We start from the raw sequence: 24,738 nt of genomic DNA, 5'->3' as shown, positions 1-24,738 counted from the left end.
TGCGTTAATTAAGCAAGTTTTTAAGTTAGTTGGCTATGAAATGGATCTAACCGGATGAGTACAGGAATATTGACACAATTGCTATCTTAACTCGTCATTCACCTATGCGAAAGCCAACTCTTGTGCTGGTGGACTGGCTAGTGCCGGAGCTGACTTGACCTGGGAAGAATATACATCTTAGAGCCTCCGAGGTTTTCCAGGGAGATCCTCGCGAAGGATTTTTGGTGTGGAGGTGAGCTCAGATCGTGTTTATATGCTCTGCTGAATTCTTTCTCTTTGGGCACTTGGCCATTGTTCATCATCGCTGGCCTCAAGCCCTGTCCATCCATCAGGTGGAAACAAAAATAAAAACAGGTTAATTCGTTTTTTTCATAATTAAAAAGGTGATTCATATAATTTTCAAAGGGAAGAGTATTTTTCTACAAGGTGTTCGATTCAGCGCTGGAAAAAGAGGGGAAAAAAACACAAGGCCATCTCGTGCTCAAATTAAAAGGAAAAGAGAAGTGTAATTATACACCTTGTCCATATCAACACTTCCATTCAGTCAAATATTATACAGCTAAGCATATAGATATAGTAATAATTAATAAAGGCAAAGCATCAATGGCTATCAAAAACCTTAAAAAAAGCTGCTTAATTCAAAAGAGAAACCAATCAAAAGCAGGGAAGTCCCGAAAATCAACGGCTGATGGTCCATGAAAAATAATTGAAAGAACCAATAATTTCCCTGGATTTTTTTATATAGGAAAATATTAAAATGTATTGGGATAGGAGTTAGCAGGGATTAGATATATAAAAACACACGTGAAAGTAAATATAGGAGAGAATCTCATAGGGTGGCCATGGCTAATCGAATAGAGACAGCAACGAACCCTGAGCAATCTATCATTACACTCACATGCTTCCCTCTCTAATCATTCTCTCTATTTTAATTCATCAAGCTCGATTCTTTAAGCCCTTTATTCTGGCAGACAGTAATGTTCCTTGTACCTCAGACAATGTTGTTTGTTGTCCTGGCATTACCACCTGTTTCGTAAATTCACGAAGCTGGCCATCCTTGTCAATTTCTTTTCTTTTCTCACAGAGACCAGGCTGTCTGTGTAGTGGTCATATACAGACATTTTAGACGAGGAAGGAGATGACTTCCATCTGGGAAAAGGTCGTGAAGCAATGAAAGTTGACATCGTCATGTGACTAAACAGCATCGGATAATTAATACTGTCCAAGTCTTCGATCAATTCATTAATTTCAAAGTTTCTACCGCGTCAAATCATCACCCACTTTATTTTTTCAATATTAAAGCGTATTTATCACAACTCTTATTTTTAAAAAAATGTTTTAGTTAAAAAAAATATTAAATTGATATTTTTTAAGTTTTTTTGTGATTTTAATATTTTGATGTAAAAAAATAATTATAATATATTTTCAAATAAAAAAATAATTTACATCATAGTCTCAACCACCCCTGTCACTACAAATTTGATCTACTAAAATAAATAGATTTTCCTGAAATACGCTCTTAGCACAAATGTCAAGTAACCAGTGAAATTTTAAAACAAAAGTTTTCTTACGATATTATTACATACCATGAGTCAAAACAGAGTAGGTAACCATTGGTGTGTATTACGAACACGCGTTATCCATAAAAAATTTTCAGGAAATGTAAAGTAATGGCAAAGATTTTGAAATCTGTATAGCAGGTTTGAGTTCGAATAAGACGTGCATCTTTTATAAGATCCTGCAGGAATAGCCGGGATTTTACTCATTTATCTGAGCCTACAAAGTATATTTTTCAGAAGATGATGTTTTCTCGAATTCAAAAAAAAAAGTTATACAGATAAAATTGTTATCTATTCGGAAGATGATAAAGTATATACGATCATGTGTTTTTATTACTTTGTATTTTCATTAATAAAAATATTTATTGCTATCAAGATATCACAAGAAAAAAGAAAATCAAAGTACAAAATCACTGGAATTGGTCGGAAGGAGTCTTGCGGTGCTGCATCGGGGTTGTATTACATTCATGGTAATAAACCATCTTGTAGACAGTTTAATAATAAAAATTTGTATAAAAAAATTTATTTTCCATGTGATTTTAAGTTTAATCGTTATAATTGTTAATATAATAACCATTAAAAACTTATATAATTGTTAATTTTAGAGTCTATGAAATTAATCGAGATGCATGCAAACTGACCCGGACACCTACATTAATAAAAAAAAAACTAATTACAGTAACAGTACACTAATTTTCTTGGTTAAATATATAAATTTTTTTTTCGTTTGAGTGCTATTTTTTTGAAATTTTTCGACGAATTACTTCTGTCTACCTTCTATCAACTACTCCACTGTACGATAAATTAAATATCCTTTGATATTAACTCATTGTTGCTGCATAGACTTTCACCTAGTCTTAATAGAGTACTCACTTTAATCTTTTTTTTATTTTGTTACCAATTTTTTATTGTGCCAATTATGTACTCTAATCAATTGTTTTTATTTTCCAATGTGTTTTTTTAATAAAAAAATACCCTCCAAATCGATGTTATATTTAATACAAAAATATTTTTAATTAAAAAATTCTTTCAATAATAAAAGCCTTGTAATTGTTGATGAGCTATATAAGTTTTACTTCGAGATTAAAAACTATATATTTAATGACCAGTCAAAACTAGTAAATAAATTTTTTATACGAATTTGAATATTTATTTTTCTAAAGAAAATCAAGCATTTGAAAAATAAATAGAAAAAATAATGAATTTTTATAAAAAGTATTTGATTGGACGTTGGTGTGCTAAAATAAAAAAAATTAACACATTAGAAAATCTGAAAGTTGATGCATTAACACTGCAATTATTCCTTAGTAAAGGTCAAAGAACATATAAGTGAAGCATTAAAATAATTAAGTAATTGATTAGAATTTTTAAAAATGATGTACTAAAAGAAGAAAAATTAAAAATTCATGTATTATATTGAGAAAAAGTCTTGGTGCTTTGTATCTAACATTCGTTGGGCTTCCCTCTTTGTATGAAATTAGTATACTAATAATGTAATTATCTCATAGTAATTAATTAATGTATATGCACGCTGTCTACTTGTATCTTTGAAATAATTATTTCTTCTTTTTTTTACTTGAAAAGGAAGTATTGTTCTCTCGTCCAGTATTTTTTTTTTATTATTAACATGGATATCCGAGCAAGCTTACGTGTACCTCAACTAATCCAATGGGTCCTAAAATTAACGACCATGTAAGTCTCCAGTGACCATGAAGTTTGTGAAACTCAAACTAGTAACCTCTAAAAGAAAAACTTAAATACAAACAAACAATGTAAGGTTACGCGCATCTCTTATATTAACATGATACATCCGAAACAATGGATAATAATAAATTCAAGACCCGTCCTCTATCTTTCCTCTTGCACTGTACGCATGTATAGACTATAGTGATCGACTATTCATATCTTTCCTTGAAAGAGAATATTTCTCACAATATTGACGATAATTTATTTAATTCTATCATGAAGAATAAATTAATTGCTGTGCAATTTTCAACCCGTAAATCTGTTGAAAATTCAGTAGTGAAGTCGTCACGGAAACTTAGGACTACGAATGCGTGCGAACATTTGATTTGAAGGGCATTAATCATCAAGTGCGGCTAGGGATTTTGTATTCCACGGAGAAGATCTGAGCAGGAAAAAGAAAATATGCCGAACCAGGAACTTTTTCCACATGGAAAAGAAAGGAGGAAGCGAATGAGTCCAAATATCAGTAACTGTGTCGGTTTCAAAATCAAGACACGCCTTCCCCTTTCAGGAAAAAACTATATGTGCTTGCATGTAGTTAGGCTGTCATTTTATGCAATGGCCAGCCTAGCTATACGAAGAGTAGGGTTGTTTTTTATATATTTTTGAAAAAATTTAAATTTTTATTTACTTTAATTTTTTTTATTTCAAATCATTTTAATATATTAATGTTAAAAATAAATTTTAAAAAAATAAATAAAAAATTATTTTAATAAATTTTCAAAAAAACAATACATTAAAAAACAAAAAAAAAAACAACTAGACGAAGCTGCTGTGCAGGTCTTCAGGCGTGACACATCATTGGCTGCTTGTGCGCCAAATGGTGATCCAAGATGCATGGTCAGGTGCGAATGATCCGCGACTGCTTGTTCGTGCATGTACTACATCACAAAACCACAGTAGCGCACCTGGCTACATAACCGGTACTAGTCTTGTCATGACAGGTAAGGCAACACCTAAGTATAATGAATTTTATTGTATAATAAGTTCCTTTCACCGTTTCAATTTCATTATAATTTTATTTTAAAATCATAAAAAAAGACTTATGTCTATAACTATTCCTAAGCCGTGGTTTTTCAATTAATATATTACACAGGCTAGTGGGATATAAGCACTCTGTGTGCATGTTATTATTATTTTTAATGTACTTTTAAATTTAAATCCTAGCAAACAAGAATATTTAATCATTTATTGTGTATGATTGTAGATGTAATGAAAAAAAATAAAATCTATGCATACTTGTCTCTAATGAATATATATATATATATATAATACGTTATCTTGAATCAGAAAAAACTATTATTTGTATTCATTAGTGAGATATTATTGAAATTTCATATCTTATCATTATATCTCTGTGATAATAGTGTTTTCTATTCTTCTTATTATTATTATACCATAGGATATAAATAATATTCTTCGTGTTTTTATGTTAGCTTATTAACAATTGTGGCAGGACAGTGTATTTTTCGTTGAAGTTACAGAAAATCATAGGATTGCAAATGTTGCCAAGCATTATATATAATTCTACCCTATTAATAGTTACTATTATGATTTTTCATTGAACATATATAAAAGATTGCGTCGTCGACTCTGATCACACATTTTAAATTAAATATTTATTAATCATACATTTTCAATCTCCTTCGCCATTGAAGACAAGTAAGAACGTGATTAAGTTGAGTTTAGTTTGATGTTGTGATAAATATTGTTTAATTTTAAGTTGTTGAGATTTAAACACAAACCGAAATCAAATTTATAATTAAGTTAAAAAATGTGTACGCAAGCTCAGTGCTCACTCTTTGCACGAGTTTAAATTTGTCCACGAGTATATATAGAAGATTAGAACTAGTTCAAAGACGCATGAGATTTGATAAATGCTTGCAATTTGAATATTTTATAATTTACTTTGATACATATGTATGCTAGAAGTCAATTTTTTTTTTGTTGTCCCATCCGGGCATGCATTTTTTTCCTGAACTTTATCCGTGCACGCATGTTTGCAATTATTATATATGAAGAAATAAATGGCATATTTGTTATTTATTAAAAATAATCAGCAAAAGATACACTCAGCGCTCATCAATGCTTTAAATTGAGTATTAAATTGTTCTAAATTCTATCTTGAAGCCATTGAATCTCAAGGACACGATCATATCAGTTTGTTTCGTGTTAAATTGGTCTAGATTCTATCTTAAAGCCATTGAATCTTAAGGACTCGATCAAATTGAGTTTGCTCCGCTAATTAATTAATTAATAATTAAGCTAAAACAAGTATTAATGAGTAAAAATCTAGCTAAACTCAAGAGGTTCGGTTTGTCTTTTTTTTTTTTTTAGTTTAATGTGGGTGTCCGGGTCAGCTTGCGTGCACCTCGACTAATCCCACGGGCCCTGAAGTTAACGACCATGTAAGCCTCCAGTGACCATCATATGAGCAACCACAGGGCTCGAACCTGAGATCACAGAGGGAGCAAACCTCTTGATCCCAAGCTCTTATCACCAAGCCACCACCTAGATAGTTATTCGGTTGGTCTTTAAGTTTTATGATGATAGATATAAATATATTGATCTGTAATAAAATTCAACTAATGTAATAAAAAAAATTAAGAAAAAAAAAAAAGCAGAGATAACTGGAATTGGTGTCCCCTGTCAAAATAAAGAAGAAAAAAAGTAGGACAAAGTTTTAGCATCCACCCAATATTCGACGATCCGAACTCAGGCCAGCCAATCGATTTTGTCTAATATTCGCTACCCAAAAAGAGAAAAGATATTCTAAAAAAATAAATTGATTTTGCACACGTGCCAACTAATTTTCACAAATCTATTTTTTTTACATTTAACTCTGCGAATGTTCTGTACTGTAATACAGATTTTTTTTTAATTTTAAATTATATTAAAATAATAAATATTAATTTAATATTTTTTAAATAAAAATCATTTTAAAAAAGTACTTCTACGGCAAGAAAAACACTCACGATCATTTCTTAAGGACACGCTCTCCGTTTATCCAGCCACGTTACATCAACCATGATTATTCAAAAAATTCAGGGGAAGTAAAGTTCCTCCACTCTTACTGTACCATCACATTCCCATCCACTCACCAGTCTACGCGTGGCAAATAAAATCTTGAAACTCTTCTTTCTCCGCCACAAGTTTCCCACGCTAATCATCACTGCTTCACAGGATAATTTCTCAATAATAAAAATATTTAAGTATTCTCCGTTTATCTAAGAATTTAAACACCTCACGAATCTCAAGGCCCACTAAATTAAGGAGGAGTTCCAAAACGGTACCGATCCTGTGACCTCAACCATCACACCACCACCAATATTTTACCCCTACCCTGGTAAAGTTTTTTTACCGCAATATTTTGTCCTTGTTATGTATCTTCAAACGAAATATAGGTAAAAGAGTTATTTTTTATTTATGTTTTGAAACAAAAAATATAAAACTAGTGAAAAAATATATATATTTTTATCATTTTTATTTTAAAAATACAGAAAATTATTCTAAAATTTTTATAATATAAAATTTATTTTTTCACATTTTCTTTGACTAATTAAACATATATTTAATTTTTTTATATTTGTATATGTTGTCCAAAAACTAAAGAAACGCAATTTAAAGTGATAACCGTTTCGGAGGCTCAATCACAGCAGACCATGTCCATTCTCGTCATTTCATAATTCAAATTTAAAATTAACCGGCTTTAGAGAAAATGCCAGCGTGGCATTTCAAGTCTTTTTAGTAATAATCTATTCAATCTAATTCTATGCATAGCAAAGACAGAAAGAAGACCTCTCTCTTTCTTTTACTAACAACGGATTATTGGACTTTCATGCTTAACGGCGTTAGAATTAAGTCTTAACGGTCTCCCAGCCTCATCTCTCTCTCATGGTCTCGTGTTTGTAGGAAACTGGTCTAGTTTTTGCAACCACCGTCATTTTATTTTTTTCATTTTTATCTCCGTTAAGGGAAAAAACAACCACGCCCATTCTCTCTCTTTCTGGCGAGAGGTCTCAATCTCGCCGGAAATTCTGTTTCTCACCGCCGGAGAATCTGATTCTTAGCTGAAGAGAGAGGAACTTTGTAATTAAAAAAATTGAAGAAATAAAATATAGGGGAGGTTAACGTGCAATGCAGGGAAATTAAAAGAGAATCAAGGAAGGAAGGCAGTGTTTGGTGGGAGGATCTTACACGGCAAAGATGCTATGCTACTAATAAGTTGATACCTTCTTCCTTCAATTCCCTTTCCTTTAGCCGTAATTTATTCGATCTCTCTCGTTTGAATTCTCTCTGTTTAAATTCTTCTCTTTTCTTCATTTCTCCGCTATGTATTTTTTCCCTCCTCCTCTCTCTCTCTCTCTCTCTCTCCGTGAATTGGAGTCTGTTTCTGTTTTTTAATAATTGAGGTCCGTTTGCTGGTTACATTTGTTTCGCTCCAAGGTGGGCTTTTGTAATTTTGATTATCTGATCGGTTATTTTTCTGGAGTCCAAAAATGTTTAAGGTAACTGGATTTTGTTAAATTTAAGCTGTTTTGGATCTTTTTGAAAATTGCACCTGCAAAATTTGCATTGAATTAACAATTCCGTGTTTAATTTTTATTAATGTTTTAACTTAATTTAATTTATTTTTCTATGTTTGGTTGGTGTGAATCATGAGAGGTTATTATTATTATTATTATTATTATTATCAAATGAAGGAATAATTAATTTTGTTTTTGTTGTTTTGACTTGCTATAATTGCTTACTTTCCAATTAAGAGCTTAAGCTGAAACAACTTGCAGATTTTGGTATAAATGAAATTAATTATTTGTAATCCTATCATCTATACTGTGCTTTTATCAAGTTGCCTAGTTTTGCCTTACTTTGCTATCTATAACTGTCCAAATTTTTGCCTTGCAGAGTTTCCGTAGAAGCATCTGAGATATTTTTTACACAAGTGTTAATGCAACAGCGGAGATCGAGTTTTTTCTTTGGGTGGGGGGGTTTTATATAGTCTTGTTTTAGGCATCAAATCATAATGCCATCTGAAATAATGGACTTACAGGGTTTGTCCTCATCATCATTTTTCTCTGAAGATGCTTCCTTTCCCAGTGAGGTACAACTGGTGGTGCATTTTTGTGTTTCATCCTTTAGTTTAATCATTTCCGATTTTGTTTGATGGTTAGATTGCATGTTTATAAGGGTTTATTTATTGGTGTAGATTGTAGTGCTTAATTGATTTTTTTATGTGGTTTTTGTTTGAATTGTTATTGATTGATTTTGTTTTCTATGTGTGGCAGAGGCAGGTGGGGTTTTGGAAGTCAGACACAATGCCTGATCAACGCGGTCAGTATATTCGAGATACGCGTAGGTTTTACGGTTTTGATTCATCAGATAGACTGCCATTACATGGATCTTTTTTTTTTGTTACCTTTAGATCTTTTTGATTGAGAACTTGCAATTGTTTGTATGGCAGCTAAGCAGTATGTTGGTGAATTCCTAGGACATAACACAAGTGTTTTCTTATAGTCAGCCACTTTTTAACTCTTTATCTTTCTTCCCAAACTGGGATCTGATCGTTTCTAGATTCTCACCTTTTTGTTGACTCATGATTTTGTTGTGTGGTTTAGAAGGTTGGATATATCTTTCAATTCTGTATCCCAGATCCCTAATAAGCCACGTGTACATTAAATAATTTATTAAGCATCTTGAATTGGCAAATGAAGAATTAGCTCCATGGGATGATGTAAGCTGCTATTGATGACGTGTATAGGGTGATGTAAACTGCTATTGATGACATCTATAGGATGACGTATTCTGTTGTTATTGAGAATATAATGGTTTAATTTTGTGAATATGGTTTATTGACCTGCCATAGTTTCTACCATGTTAAAGATATTATTAGTTAATGAATATCTAATCTGATCCGTCAATCAATCATGTGCCTCTAATAATCTTGTAGAAAGAAGGAACCAGAAGGAAACATAAATCGGATACTTAATCGGCTCCTTTCACTTGGATTTTCTGCTGTCCTCGAAAGTGTTTTAATAGAAGCACAATGTAGTCTGTGTGCTCAGTTTCGATTGGTATAGGCGGGGCTGGTTCCATATTGAAATTTAATCAGAATTTTAGAATGTACTCTACCATGGAATTAATTATTGTTGTCTCTAAATTCTGTAGCAAACTAGTCTTTTTAGTGCATGATCAGTTTGTGAAATTATGTCATTGCTAGGTGAGTATAGCTCTTCTATTATGGTAAGCGAGTTTTCTTATGGAATAGAAACTGATATTATTTGTTGAAGAGCAGTTGGGAAATCATATGTCTTGTCACCCAGTGAGAAACTTGTAGCTGTGGAGTCAGTTCAATCGCTTGAACATCCTCAGCCTTCCCTAATGCATGACCAGAAAATGAATCATAGCTTAGATAAGCATGCAGTGGGAGCAGAGAGAGCATTAAACCGGTCCTTCACTTTGTTGAGACCCGTGGACAACGATACTGGTACAGGGACCAGTTTGAATGTACAGCCAACATCTTATTTTGCAGAAGTTGGCAAAGTGAATGCGATGGCAACTCAGCACGAGAATAGTCTCTTCTCAAGCTCGTTATCAGAATTATTTAGTAGGAAGTGTAAGTTTTTTTTTCTCAGTTGGCTTGTTTTTGCACACCTTGTCCGCAAACTTCCATGTAAATTTAAACTGTGTGCCACATGCCAGCCTTTCCCATATCCAGATTTGGTTTCTAGGATGTAGTCTCCTTTTGGGATACCGCAATCTGATCTACAGTTTCATGCTCTTGATGCAGTGAGATTATCTTCAACCAATTCTCTATATGGCCATTCCGTTGATACCATTGCCTCTCACTTTGAGGAAGAGGAACCTTTTCAGTCTCTTGAAGAAATTGAGGCCCAAACCATTGGAAACCTTCTTCCCAATGACGATGACTTGTTTAGTGGGGTGACTGATAGAGTAGAAAATATCAACCATCCCAGTGGTGGAGATGATATGGAGGATTTGGACTTTTTCAGCAGTGTTGGAGGGATGGATTTGGGGGATGATGGTTCTGTGGCCCAGATTGACTCTGAATTTCATGGAGGAGCTTCTAATGGTCAGCTGGGGGCATGCAATCTTTCAGTGGCAGGAGAACACCCTTACGGTGAACACCCTTCTAGAACGCTCTTTGTGAGAAATATAAATAGCAATGTCGAAGAGTCTGAGTTAAGGGCTATATTTGAGGTATGTGTTTGACATGGTGCTTTAATTTGTCTTCCACCCATGTTATTAACTTGAGCTATTTGTCTTCAAAGAATGTTTCACTGATTTTTATTATTTTTATATTGAATGAGCAGCAATATGGTGATATTCGTACACTTTATACGGCTTGCAAGCATCGAGGTTTTGTTATGATATCCTACTACGATATTAGAGCAGCCAAAAACGCGATGAAAGCACTACAGAATAGGCCTTTGAGATGTAGGAAACTTGACATTCATTACTCAATTCCAAAGGTGGATTTTGCTGCCTTTCCTGGTTGTATGGTTGTGCATAGTCCATCATCACTTTACTTTATCAGAATGGCAGTCCCTTTGTTAGGATTTGTACTCTCTTGCATACTTTTGACATTTTTTTACATGCATCAATCTTGTTACGTGACCTGTTTCCTTTCTAATTACTTTTGTCAGGACAACCCTTCAGAGAAAGATTTTAACCAGGGCACTCTTGCTGTGTTCAACCTTGATTCTTCTGTTTCAAACGACGATCTTCGTCGGATATTTGGCGTCTATGGAGAGATCAAGGAGGTGAGCTTGGTTGCTGATTTTCATATATTGTTGTTGAGAAACTCTACAACCAAGGCATGAACCCACATTGCTCTTGCATTGCAGATTCGTGAAACCCCACACAGAAATCATCACAAATTTGTTGAATTTTATGATGTGAGAGCTGCAGAGGCTGCTCTTCATGCATTGAACAAGAGTGATATTGCTGGGAAGCGGATTAAGCTTGAAGCAAGCTGTCCAGGGGGTTTGAGACGGTGGGTATTGTCCAACCATACTAACTCTCCATTTATTTTTCCCCACATACTTTCTTTCTTTCTACTTTTGCTTTTGTTTATTTTGATTACCTATCCAATATAAGTGGGCGAGTAGCAGAAATATTTCCTCTCTTTCCATGTTTGGGTGGGATAAAATAGGCCAAAAACATTAGTTTTAAGCAGACAGAACCAATGGGTTTCCCAGTTCGCATTTACATTTTAATATCTATACTTGCTTGGCAAGATTGAAATGCAAGACCCGCTCCATCCTCACCGTTTATTACTTTTTGTTGTCAATATTCAACTAATAGCTGGTTCATCATTTCTGCTGAATGGACCTAGACTTTTCTTAGGATCTGTTGCTAAAGTCTAGGTTTATTTTGGTTTTTGGCTGCAGTTTATTGCACCAGATTCCTCCTGAGTTGGAACAAGATGAATTTGGGCCTTTCGTGCAGCAGAGCAGCCCTCCCAATAACTCAACTACTGAATTCTCTGGTAAGATTGTTGGAAATGAGATATCCTACTCACTAAATAAATATCCATGTCTCTCATGAAGCATTGTTAACAGGAACAGTTATATCCACTGGCATGGATAATGGGCCTATTTTGGGAGCACACTCTGCAACACAAGCCCCGTTTTTTGAATCTGCATTGCATCATGGAATCTCTTCTAGCGTTCCTAACAGCATGTCCTCACTTTCAAGAGTTGAATCAGCTGGCAATCAAACTGGCTTTGCTGAGCTCAGTCACTCACCAGGTCATTTGAAATTTGATATCCAGAGCACTTTAAATTTTCATCCTCATTCACTTCCCGAGTATGATGGTCTAAATAGTGGTGTTCACTGCAACTCTCCTGGAGCAATGGCTGCAAACATCAATCCAAGGCTACTTGAAAGAATTGATACCCGGCATTTAGCCAGAATTAGCCCAAATGGAAACCCAATTGAATTCAGTGAAGGAGGTAATTGCAAGGGATACCTTGCTGAAGTTGTCTTTTCATTTGTTTTTATCAGTTTTCTGACTCATATAGCTGGCAAAGCCCAGTGGTGCTACTAACAATACTGAAAGTTTTCAGTTGGTTTGACTCACAAAAACTAAAATTTCACACTTCCCTATCTTGTCCATGGAACTCCAGGAATTTCTAGATCAAGGTTTATAGGTTTCGTTGCGTCCATTTGATTCACTTATTTGCTAGTTTCACATGCAGATAATTAAAATTGAGATGTTAGAAAGATATACATGTTAAACGATTGAGTTTCTGGCCCAGAAGAATACTGGTGATTATTTGTTGCAATTTTGAATTCTCACAAAGATTCATTTGTCTGGCCTTTGCTCCATTTTATCAGTTTTTGGATCTGCCCGAAATGGAAGCTGCTCTCGACCTGGACATCACTATACATGGGGTAACTCCTATCATCACCAGCCCCCAGGCATGATTTGGCCAAACTCCCCATCATTTGTCAATGGAATTTCTGTAGCTCATCCTGGACCACGGCTGCATGGACCTCCTAGAGCACCACCTCCTATGCTGAATCCTGTTTTACCCATCAATAACCAACATGTGGGATCTGTGCCAGCTGTCAATCCTTCTCTCTGGGATAGACAACACGCATATGCAGGGGAATCTCCTGATGCTTCTGGTTTCCATCCCTGTTCTCTTGGGAGCATGAGGATTTCCAATAATTCGTTGCACTCCATGGAATTTCTCTCCCCTAAGATGTTTCCTCATGTGGGGGGAAACTGCCTGGAACTTCCAATGCCCCCTCAAAATGTTGGGTTCCAATCACAACAGCAGAGGTCCATGGTGTTTCCTGGCAGAGGCCAAATGATTCCCATGATTAATACATTTGATGCTCCTGGTGAACGTGCTAGAAGCCGTAGAAATGAAGGCAGCACTAGTCAGGCAGACAAGAAACAATACGAGCTTGACATTGATCGCATATTGCAAGGGGAAGACAACCGAACAACACTTATGATAAAGAATATTCCTAACAAGTATGTGGTACCTAACTTCAATACGTGATTATATTCTGCTTTTTGGCTACTATTTATTTATTGCTGGAACTTTGTTTTTGGAACAGTAACTTGTATTCCATGAAAGTGTGAAGTCCTGGCATGCTCAATGATTTCTACTTAGAACAAACTTCAAAAAACAAGAAAGACTTGCACTATTACTACATTTCAATTAAAATGTTGCCAATAATTCTTTTTTGTCTATGTTATTTTTTTGAACACTGACAATGTGGTGTTGGTGGCAGGTATACTTCAAAAATGCTTCTGGCTGCAATCGATGAACGCCATAAAGGAACTTACAATTTTGTTTACCTACCAATTGATTTTAAGGAAAGTGCATTTTTATCTTAGAGAGGTTGCCCTTTAATTTCAAGGTTAAAGATGAATTGTGGGAAAACCATAGTATTCTAATAAACTTTCATTCAATATGCAATGCCTGACATTAACAACTCTTGCAGAACAAATGCAATGTTGGGTATGCGTTTATCAACATGATTGATCCCAGACAAATAATTCCATTCTATCAGGTTTGTGATGTGTAAGCTGTAATGTTGTAACAGATTGGATAAATTACTTTGACCACCCTTGTTATTCTTGACCACTCCAATTACCCTAAATGTTACGGTGAAGTGGTCATCTTGCAACATGATCATGAAGTAGGGGTGGGTAGTGTAGTTATAGAAATAAGAAGGGTGGCCAATGGCAAATTTATCCCTAAAGGTTACATGCAAAGACTAAAGCTAAAAGGAAATTAAAATTATGGCAGGCATTTAATGGAAAGAAATGGGAGAAATTCAATAGTGAAAAAGTAGCATCGCTTGCATATGCCCGCATACAAGGAAAAGCAGCTCTCATTGCACATTTCCAGAATTCAAGCTTGATGAACGAGGATAAGCGATGCAGACCCATTCTCTTCAATACCGACGGACCCAATGCAGGTGACCAGGTATGCACATCACAGAAAGTCAGGCAATTTGGATTTAGTTGTGTTTCATTGTTGACTCGAACATAAAACAGAATGTAGAAATCCTGCTAAATGTGGTTGGAATTTTGTGCTTCTGAAAAATTTTCATTTATTGTGATGCCCAGAAAATGGGCCTCAGTCTTGTAGAGCAACCAAATCCCCCTTATTTAATGGTACTATGGTAGAGTCGTAGAGAAAAGAATGAAAGTAATTTCATGCTGACCCTGTCTTTATTGGCAGGTGCCCTTTCCAATGGGGGTTAATGTAAGAACTAGACCTGGGAAACCCCGAACCATCACCCATGAGGAGAACCAGCAAGGAAGCCCATCAAATCTGGCAGGTGGGGAGGATTCTTCAAATGGGGACGCTTCCTCAGGTTCTGGAAAGGAGTCTGATTAAGCAAGCCACTTGTTTTTGTGGGCTCTAACCTCGTAGGACTGAGTAATTTAAGATCGGCGCCACCCCAAGTCTTTACGGCGCTGTGGTGGCTGATTAAAAAGAGACTTTTTTCATCTTTTGAGAAGCTTCTTAAAAATTATAGAGGACCTAGCCAGACCTAAAGTGAATTTCCAATTTTATTCAGATTTTCATAGAATTCTGAAATGGTTAGACAAAGAAGCATCAGGTGGGGCTTCGAAATTTTGGATGTTGTTGAGAGTAATCTACACACACACACACAACATAGTATGTATAGGAGTTTCTGAGAAAATAAGGGATCTTTTTGCCGAGGTTCCGGAGGCTTCTGTATTTCCCGGGGTTTTGTTTGCTTTTGAATGTTTGCTTGTATCCCATTTGTAATTTCTCGCTGAAATATACCGAAGTCAGGGACCTTTGTTTTTAAATTTTTTGAAGCGGTGAACCCGTGTGTGCCATTGTTGCTTAATGATAGTGCCCATAGCTTTTTATGTCTGTTCCTTTTCTGGAACCACGCAAGTTTATGGGCTGTTTATTGGAACGTGATGTTGCATCCTAGTTTATGTCTATGATTGATTCAGTGAAGGAATTCTTTCTGTTCAGCAAGCACATAGAGGCATAGACTAGGTGGTAGGTTGACCGGCCTATGCTTGCACCGCCGCCTTCTTTGGGGGCCACCGTTCTCGGGATAAGGTGTATTAATTTCTTGTGCTATTTGCTTGGAGTCCTTATTGGCTGGTTGAGTTATCTTCACCTCCAACATGTTGTGAAATGCCATGCCCCATTCTGTTTCACCATTACAGGTTGACCGCGTTGAGAAACCTTTACTCAAAAATACCTTTCCCTTTCCTTTTGTGTTTTTTCTTTTTAAACGAGGACTGAAAAACATGAAGGGATAGGTATCATCCCAAACACTGAGAATATGGCAGAATAAAATATTTTCGACAATTGATTTACCACTGTGATTGAAGGCGTAACAAAAAAAAGAAGAAGATAATAGCAAATCATTACAAGAAATAAAAATAGTATAACAGTTAAAAAGGATGTCGATAATTTACTTGGCAGAACATGGAAGTTAAATTTTCAAAATTAAATTAAAAGACCTTGCATTGTTTGTTGTAACCTAGAAATGTAGAAATAGATTCTTAAAAATAAAGTACTTTGGCGGCATGGAGTGTTTTGTTAGATTATTGTTGGCTCAAATGGATGCCGGAGCATGTTCGAACTCCGACCTTCTTCCACCAGAGTACGATTGCAAATTAACCAAATCAGTTTTTATCTTTGATGTGTTCTCATATTCATAACGAGTTGAAAGCATAAAACTCCCATCGTTTAAAATTTATTGTGCTTGGATTCGAGTTCAAACCAAGACCTTGACAAGCGGAGCTTTGAGCGACTCAAGAGGGAGTCTGGTCATTTGCAGCCCTCCACCATAGGGCGGTTTTAGGAGGCTGCAATTAGCTTCAGATTTAGCTGAATTATTAAAGATTGATAGATTATAACCCTCGGTAAAGCCTCAAATTTCACAGAACCAAAAAGCGAGCACTTTACACCTATATGACAAGCTCCAAAATGGACCAAAGAGGCGAAAGACCATTCCTGCCTCTATGCATGTACTTGAGCCTCCATTATGGCAGCTCAGATTTGCCCATGTTTGATGCCTTTGAAAAAGTGGAGCAGGAAAATAGCGATAGCATGCATCGAACAGAATGAAAAGATTTTCCAGAATCACCAGTGTTTCTTTTCCTTTCTAAGCAAATAAAATTTCACAAAGATGATTAAACACAGGTGAGGACATGCTCAATCCTGAATTGTAACAGATGACTGCCCGCAACTTTCAGGCAGCCTTGCATTTAGGTCTCCACTCAGAGAATTCAGAAGCATTTGAACATTTATCACAAGGTACAGCACAAATACAGATGAGGATAAGTACTTTGCCTTGCAACCTTGTGTTTCTTGTCACCATTCAAATTTACCTTGTCAGCATCCATCACCTGGACATCATTAATGGCCTGCAATATACACAAGCTAGACTCAATAACATAAAAATATGTCCACCCGCCCACCCATACCCAGGCACCATGACGACCAAAAGGATGAGAGCAGCTTACCATAATGGCAAAAGGTATCACTTTGGGTAGAGAATGTCATAGTGACCTGGACGATAAAGCAAGGTAATGAAGGGATTGATGCTCTCAGAACCAGCACCAGTAGCACTTGGGAGATTGCGAGGTGTAGGAATGAAATCATGATGATTTACACTGACACCAGCTGCATCACAAGAGCTGCGGTCGAGATATACAACACGAATTGGTACACCCAATGCATCAGATAGTGCAGTAATGTGCACATGGTCACTTTCTTCACCCATAGGTTCCACTGATGACTTGCAAAACTAAGGCAAAACAGATAAATCAATTGGGAACTCCAATATTTTATGCATTCATTATCAGATTTCTGAAATATATGATACTGAATTTCTTATCATAATAAACTTGTCACCAAGAAAAGCCATCAAAATAGTAATTAAAAAAAATTATGGTTTGAAATGTACAACTTTGAAAAAGTTAACACAAAGGGCCAAGCAAGGAGAGATGTGGACTAGATGTAAAGGACATTGGTTTAAGCTATGCTAGTGAAAGCTAACAATTCATCCTTGTTTTTTAGAAAATGTACAAAACTAAGAAAGCATGGAAAATGTTTGAAAGTAATACCAGAAACTATAGTACATTGAACAGACCTGCTCAACTGTAGTGTTTGTCAATCCAAATACAAAGGGTTCAAAAAACTCTGAGCGTCGTCTTATTTCTCCAGAGGTCACAAATCTGAAAAACATGACAACTAACCAACCGAATTTGTTAGGAGAGGGAGCCAAAACATCAATCCATACCATCACTTTATCAAGTAACTCACCATAGTCTGATACGGACTGATCACGACTCCTATTTAGAAGCTCTTCATGACTGCAAGAGAAAACAGAATTAATATTTAGAAACTCGAAAGGTCAATTGACTAGCATTAATAAACAGAACCTAATATTTTGGCCTTAAGTAGCACTACATCAGCTCATGTTTGTAAATAAAAATGCAGGATCTGGGGAGTAATTAAGAGAGGTTAAAATCCCAAAGTAAGTTGTATTTCCTAAGCTGCTAATGCGCACAGTATAGCAGGGAAAAGGGGCACCTTATTGAAGTTTCATTTCCTTGAAGGACATCATCCAGCTGCTCAAGAAATAACTGCAATTTTTTCACAAAGAAACCAGAGTTGCAGATCATTTGCATAAAAGCCTTGAAGGAAGGTATGATTTTGTAGGAAGCTTTTATGAAGAAAGCTTGATACAACTTAAAATACTTTTGCTTGAAAATTAAAAAAAAAACTAATCTTCTCACATCAGCTTTTCAATGAAACATTAAAACTTTAAAACTTACATTAACTCAACTGAATTCATCTGTGTCTCACACATAGAATAAATATTATACCGGTCAATCTTTGTTTTCCATAATGTTTATGTGACCAAGCTATTCAAGCAGTTCTTAACATCGACGTCCACATTTCCTAATAATCCACCTCATATGAGGTAGAAATAAAAATTCAAGCGAGCATATTCAAGTAAAATGAACAGAACACAGCTCCATCATATCTCAAGGTTGTCAACACTGAAAATATTACTCCAAGTCATCAAATCAATTGAACTTACAAGAATGGAGTTCAAATGTCCACATCATATTCTAAAACTCAGTTTTCTACAAATTTGTTTGTACATTTGCATTAATATTGACTTTGGTTCCCTCTAGGAACTAATTTGTAAACAATGTCTTTGTTGCATAACTGGCACACAGTGAAACATTTTAAGATGTCAAAAAATGCTCAAAAAAGGATAATGCATACATCTTGAATAGAGTAACAGAGTGCAAATGATAAATTTACCGCAAAAAAATCCTCGAACGTGAAGTCCACATAACCCAAACTCTGCAGTGTTTTCCTACATTCTTCAACATTTGCTTTGATACGATCAACTTCCGCACGGTCTTGTTTCTCCAAAATATGCTCCTATCTCAAGAAAACCACGGCTCATTTAAGAGGGTAAATTACAAATATGGTGCTCCCTCCAACAAAAAGCACAAGGATAGAAACCAAAAAATACAATGACATACTAGGTATGAAAACATAAAGCTGCGAAAGAAGCAATTCCCATCTCCACGTGTTCGCCTAATTGCAACATACTTGTCACCAAGCACCTACACAAGCAGCAGCAATCAATCAATCATTAAATTCAAGAAAACCATAAAGAACAAACAAGAAAACGCAATGATGATGATAACAAGAAAACCACCTTTATTTTCTGAAGTAAAATAGGACTGCCTGATTGATATTCAGCAGCCAATGCAGACAAGGGCTCCTGTAGTAGAGTAAAATTCAATCACCCAAAATATCCTTCAATTGAAAAACAAACAAGCTGAACTAATAATACAGGAATTGAAAACAAAAAACAAAAAACAAAAAAGAAGAAGACGAATTGCCTTGTCGCCAACAAATGGAACACTGGATTGCTGCTGCATAATATCATCATCTCCTCCTCCAAAATTTGCCCAATCTTCGATTTCACAAGTCACTTCTGTTTCTCCATCTGCTGCTAACTGTCCTTCCTGATTCTGCATCTTCTTCTTTCTTTCTTTATAACAAAAACAAAACAAAGCAAGTTGATTTTGCAAAAGATGAAAGTGCAGATAGCAATGTTGACGATAATAACACACAAACACACATATATACCTGAAAATCAAGATTCTGGTCAATAGAAGGGAAGAACTTGAAACCCTAACTACAATTAATTCTTTCTCCTAAAAATTGGATTTTATTTTGCTTCGGTGATCTACTTTGAAAGCAAGAAACCGATTTCTCTCTCTCTCGATATCAGTACCTGATTTTTATTTTATTATCGCTCTCTACTTAGATTTTATATTAAGAGGCAAATTCGCTTTTTTATTTTTATTTTATTTGTTAGCAGCAGGGAACAGGCGATTAACTTAGGCATGGATGGCGTTTTTACGTGGGGCTGCTTACCCCTGCCCCCGTCCAAATTATCCTGTAAATAAAACAAAACAATAATAAAGAAAAAATAATTCCACTGCAGTTAATTGTTGCCGATATTGAACCGACGCTTCCTTGCTCATTGAAAAGGCCTTTGTTCCTATGACAGGAGAGTCATGATATTACTGTAAGAAATAGGTCACAGAGAAATTTACTAAGGGTGTGTTTGGTATTGCGGTAGCTGTTGTGGTTGTGGTTTGAAAAAAATTGTTTTATAAAAAGTATTTTTAGTTGAGGTTGGTTTGAAAAAATAGGTGTTTGGTTAAAACTGTGGTTGAAATTGAGGTCGAAGAAAAAATAGTTTTAACGTGTTTGGTTAAGAATGCTTTTGAAATTGAGGTTATAAAATAATTTTAAAAAATATATATTAATATTGATGGTTTTTAATTTAAATATTGTGGATTTAACTATTGCTATTACATCATAAAATAAATCACATTTTATATATAAAAAAAATTACTTCAACAAAAAACTATCTACAATTTTATTACGTACAAAATTCATTCGACAAGAACTATAAAATTAGGTAAAATATTATCAAGAATAAAATTAAGATTACAGTACGAGTAAATTTAATTCACCTTAAACTAATTTAAAAAAAAAATAAAAAAAAATTATTGTTCACGTTTATGTAATAATACGAGTAAAATCAATTAACTACACTGGTTTTTTTTAAAAAAAAAATTTGTTCAGTGAACAGTGGTGTTCTGAATACAACTCGGGCTCCTCCTCTGGCTCTATTTCTGGGTCCACTTCAAGCTCCCCGGTGGTGTCTGGGAGTATCATCAAACATGTCTGGGCGTCGTTCCTTTCTTTCTTACTTGAGTTAAAGGAGCTTGTGCCTTTAGCTTTCTTGTATGCGCCATTCTCTGGCTGGTCCAGATTGAAGTTTCCACTGCTGACATTGTTGGTTTTTTTCTTACCTTGCTCAGTTGAGCTTGGCATGACAGAGGGAAGCAGAGTGGAGAGAGCAGGGGAAGATTGCAGAGAGGAAAATGCAGCAGGAAGGAGATGGTTATGTGTGAGGTTGAGAGAGGGAAGCTGCGTGAAGGAGGACAAATCCATGAGACGAGGGAAGCACAATGGAGGTCAAAGCTGTGGAGGAGGACAGACGATGGAAGCACAGTGGAGGAGGCGAAGCTGTGGAGGAGGACAGACGATGGAAGCCACAGTGGAGGAGGAGACAGTGGAGGAGGACAGATTGGGCTAATTATTTTTTGAATAATGAACATTAATTACAACAACGTTTTCTGAATAGCAGCCACGGCGAAAAGCAAGTCAGACTTGCTTTTGCTACATCTGCATTTCGAACGTATATTTGTGTGGGACCCATATATAAAAAACTGCGGTCTCTGTTAACCAAACACATTGCAACTTATTGACGCATCGTGGACGCAACCACGTAGCCAAACAGGGTCTAAGTCATTCGCTAGTAAAAGTTTGGATTTAAAAGTTTTTTTTTTTTAGTTTTAAGTTTGAGTTCTATGATTATTAATATGATGGTCACTGAAAGGTTGCATGGTCGTTAACTTTAGAATTTATGGGATTAGTCGAGATACGCGCAAACTGACTCAGACACCCACGTTAAAAAAAAAAAAGAATAACAAAGAAATTTAGTGAGAAAAAAAATATTTTTATAAAAAAAATATCATCTTTCCTAGGATTAAGTCTCCCTCCCTCCCTCCCTCCTTTTCCATTATCTCTATTGAAAAAAGAATGCACCGGTAGCTAAAATTTATTCTATTTCAATTACGATTTTATTGTTTCTCAAATAGCAACAAAAAAGAGTTCGAAAAATGTTTCTAGTATTTTGTTTCTTTTGAATCTTAATTTGTTAGCAATATATGCATAGAATTAGGAGGGTATCGTCATTACTGAAGAAATATTGGAGTGGGATATTTTGATGCCTGAAAGTGAACATTTACCCCTAAAAATAGTTTTATTTGTGTTTTATACAACTCAATAAATATTCTGATAAACATTCTAGATATATATATTAACTATTTTAGATATTTATTAAGTTATTTATCTTAAAAAAATCTATATAAAAATAACTTTATATGTCTAGACTTCAAATCTATCGTGGCTCATCTTTTTACATTCTATGTCTAGAAAATACAAAACTCAACACAAGTCTAACACAACACAAGACTTAAACAAGGTTAAGTCTATAGAATATCTTTTATTCTCACTACAAGATTTAACAGTTTTACCGACGGAATTTTTCCGTCGGTGTAAGACACATATTCCATCGGTAATTATATTACCGACGGAATCAAAGACGGAAATGATCCGTCGGTGAATCGTTCGTCGGTAATGTTTTGTCCGTCGGTAAATCCGTTGGTAATAGAATTACCGACGGATTTACTGACGGAACAGACGCGTCGGTAATAATTTTTTTATTACCAACGGAATTACCGAGGGATTTACCGACGAAATTACCGACGGAATTTCCATCGGTAAATCCGTCGGTAATTATTGAAAAACATTTAAAAAAAAATTCATTTTATAAAATTATAAAATAATTAAATTAACATAAATTAACAATGTATAATATATACTCAAAATGCTTGGAAAAAAGAATAAGAAAATCAATTCAAACAAATTTGCAACAAATAAATAAATAAAATAAAAAAATAAATTCAACTAAAAAATTAATTCATATGAAAAAAATGAAGTTGCAATTGCTAAAAATTTTAAAATCCTATAAATAAATCTACTAAAAATTGATCTCATATGAAAAAAAAAAAATCTCACAACAACATTTATACAATTATTAAGAACAAAAACAATTAAAAATAAAATAAAAAACAAATATAGTGAAAAAAATCATGAAAAAGGAAGAAAAAAGAAAAATCTTACCTTAATGTAGTTGCAAGTGAAGCTAAGGAGAGAAAAAAAAATTTCATTAAGCATATTAATTAAAAAAAAAACTAAGAGGATAAAAGAAGAAAGAAGAAGAAGACATACCCAAGCATGGAGGAAAAGAGAAGGAGATGAGGAGAGAAAAGAAGAGAAAGAAATAGATAAGAAATGATGTTTTTTACATAAAGTGAAGAAGAAGAAGAAGACATACCTTAATGATGTTTTTTACATATAGTGAAGAAGAAGAAGAAGAAGAAGAAGTAGAAGAACAAGAAGAAGTAGAAGAACAAGAAGAAACGGCTCTGTCTCTTGTGAAATAAGCGCATTCAGGTTTTTTATTGGGACGATTTACCGACGGATTTACCGACGGATAATTAAATATTAATATTTTTTAATTATTCCGTCGGTAATTCCATCGGTAATATTTAATTTAAATTTTCAATTTCGTAAATTTTTTTCAGAAACCGCCAAAAATTTACCGACGATTTTTCAATCCGTCGGTGATTCCGTCTGTAATATTTAAATGAAAATTTTAAATTAATTGAATTTTTTCAGAAAACCGCCAAATAACACCGACGACTTTTCAATCCGTCGGTGATTTACTCTCTGGAAAATACCGACGGAATTTTCCGTCGGTGATTCCCTTTGTAATTAACATGATGAACAGTGTTCACAATTTACCAACAAATTTACCGACGGAAAAAATTCCGTCGGTAAAAATGACACGTCATCATTTTTTTTTTTGCTTTGTTTTAATTTTTTTTCCCACGGTAATTCCCTCGGTATATACCGAGGGAATATTTCCGTCGGTAAAATCCCTCGGAAATTTACCGACGGAAATATTCCTTCGGTATTTCCGTTTGTATTTATCAATTTTCTGGTAGTGTCTCTTCTTATATAGATGCATCTCACTTTTTCTATTATCTGTACAAACATTATATTAACTTAAGTATTATAGTGTTTTTCTTGCAGGTGTCGTCAGGCTCACCAAATTCTTCAAGTCCAATTTTTTTTGCCCATGAAAAACGCCTTTAATCTTTTTCCTAAGGATTTTTAGCCTTATTATTGGAGATGTTTGTGAAAACTGAACGAAAAGTCAATTTATTTCTATTTCTCAAAAACTCTTTTCATGGTTTACAGAACCTCAACGCATTGATAGCTATGCCAGTGGCTATGTTTGTGGTTACACCAACGACTTGTCAACGACTATGTCCCATGTGACTATGCTAGCGGTTACACCCACGACTACACCTATATAGCTATGTCATTGACTATAAACAATAACACCCACAACAACGCCCAAGCCCACAGCTACGCTCCATGGCTATGCGTTAAGGCTATGCCTACAAACTACTATTATGGCAGCTTGTACACATAAAAGGTGTCACTTGAACTTAGAGGCTCTGATGATACATAAAGTGTAACATTATCTATTGTAAGTATTTTTTTTCTCTATTTTTGCCAAGTCAGGTCTTCCAAACATATTTGTTTATAAAACCTGAGAGATCTGATGATACATGAAAAAACTACACAAGTGTTTTATATAATATAATATACAGATCTCCATAAATATTTTTATAAATACCCTAGATATTTAAATTAAATATCTTAAATATCTACTTTTAAAAAATCTATATAAATTGAGATTTATCTTGTTAAATTCTATATCTGTAGAAAAAACAGAACTCAACACAAATTTAATACAGAACTTAAAAAAAAATTGAGTCCAAGAGAATACCACTTATTCTCTCTCTGGATACAAATACAACTCTTTCTCCGTCATCTATGCATATATTATACTGGCTTAAAAATTCAAAGTGTTTTTCTAACAAGAGTCATCGCCCCCACCAAGTTCTCTGAGTACACTTTTATCTGTCAATGAAAAGCACCTCCATTTTTTCTCTCCAAGATTTTTCCCAGCCTCGTCACGAAGCTTTACACTTCTCTCTTATCAGGTTGGCTCATAGCTTACTTATTTTTCTGCAGTTTAGAATCACACTTTAAATGGAAAGATATTCGAGAAGCTAACGCGAGCATTGAGATGTGGAAAAGGAAAAGACTGGTAAAAGAACGAG

The 24,738-nt window shown here is 34.8% G+C and overlaps 2 protein-coding genes and 1 long non-coding RNA gene across 11 annotated transcripts; 1 reads left to right on the top strand and 2 right to left on the bottom strand.

Moving 5' to 3' along the window:
• LOC112326812 (uncharacterized) lies at positions 1-1,171 on the bottom strand. The gene is made up of 2 exons (XR_002980715.2): positions 991-1,171; positions 1-317 (listed from the first exon to the last, which is right to left on the bottom strand). It is a non-coding gene; the product is annotated as an uncharacterized LOC112326812 (long non-coding RNA).
• Positions 1,172-7,100: 5,929 nt separating this feature from the next.
• Positions 7,101-15,138, top strand: LOC7481178 (protein MEI2-like 4). 6 transcript variants are annotated; one of them, XM_024598322.2, is made up of 15 exons: positions 7,101-7,529; positions 8,211-8,406; positions 8,591-8,636; positions 9,598-9,918; positions 10,093-10,523; positions 10,637-10,795; positions 10,970-11,086; positions 11,171-11,319; positions 11,717-11,814; positions 11,888-12,280; positions 12,666-13,314; positions 13,578-13,662; positions 13,791-13,859; positions 14,099-14,278; positions 14,537-15,138. In XM_024598322.2, exons 2-15 carry the CDS (start codon positions 8,329-8,331, stop codon positions 14,693-14,695), a joined length of 2,934 nt encoding a protein of 977 aa, XP_024454090.2. In that variant the 5' UTR covers positions 7,101-7,529; positions 8,211-8,328; the 3' UTR covers positions 14,696-15,138. The 6 variants fall into 6 exon arrangements, with proteins under 6 accessions (XP_024454090.2, XP_024454086.2, XP_024454087.2 ...); XM_024598318.2 differs by having other exon boundaries at positions 8,591-8,657; XM_024598319.2 differs by having other exon boundaries at positions 7,101-7,567; positions 8,591-8,657.
• A 1,290-nt stretch (positions 15,139-16,428) lies between these two features.
• Positions 16,429-19,728, bottom strand: LOC7496530 (OVARIAN TUMOR DOMAIN-containing deubiquitinating enzyme 1). 4 transcript variants are annotated; one of them, XM_052451816.1, is made up of 10 exons: positions 19,481-19,728; positions 19,231-19,378; positions 19,044-19,109; positions 18,865-18,948; positions 18,638-18,760; positions 17,894-17,946; positions 17,624-17,673; positions 17,451-17,551; positions 16,822-17,105; positions 16,429-16,738 (listed from the first exon to the last, which is right to left on the bottom strand). In XM_052451816.1, exons 2-9 carry the CDS (start codon positions 19,366-19,368, stop codon positions 16,839-16,841), a joined length of 882 nt encoding a protein of 293 aa, XP_052307776.1. In that variant the 5' UTR covers positions 19,369-19,378; positions 19,481-19,728; the 3' UTR covers positions 16,429-16,738; positions 16,822-16,838. The 4 variants fall into 4 exon arrangements, with proteins under 4 accessions (XP_052307776.1, XP_024454094.1, XP_024454093.1 ...); XM_024598326.2 differs by having other exon boundaries at positions 16,429-16,722; positions 19,481-19,726; XM_024598325.2 differs by having other exon boundaries at positions 19,231-19,382; positions 19,481-19,724.
• Between the last annotated feature and the right edge of the window lie 5,010 nt (positions 19,729-24,738).

This window comes from Populus trichocarpa, chromosome 3 (genome assembly GCF_000002775.5).
Source record: "Populus trichocarpa isolate Nisqually-1 chromosome 3, P.trichocarpa_v4.1, whole genome shotgun sequence".
Taxonomy (NCBI): Eukaryota; Viridiplantae; Streptophyta; class Magnoliopsida; order Malpighiales; family Salicaceae; genus Populus; species Populus trichocarpa.
Note: the sequence above shows the minus strand (reverse complement) of the source record. Positions and strands in the feature narration are given on the sequence as shown.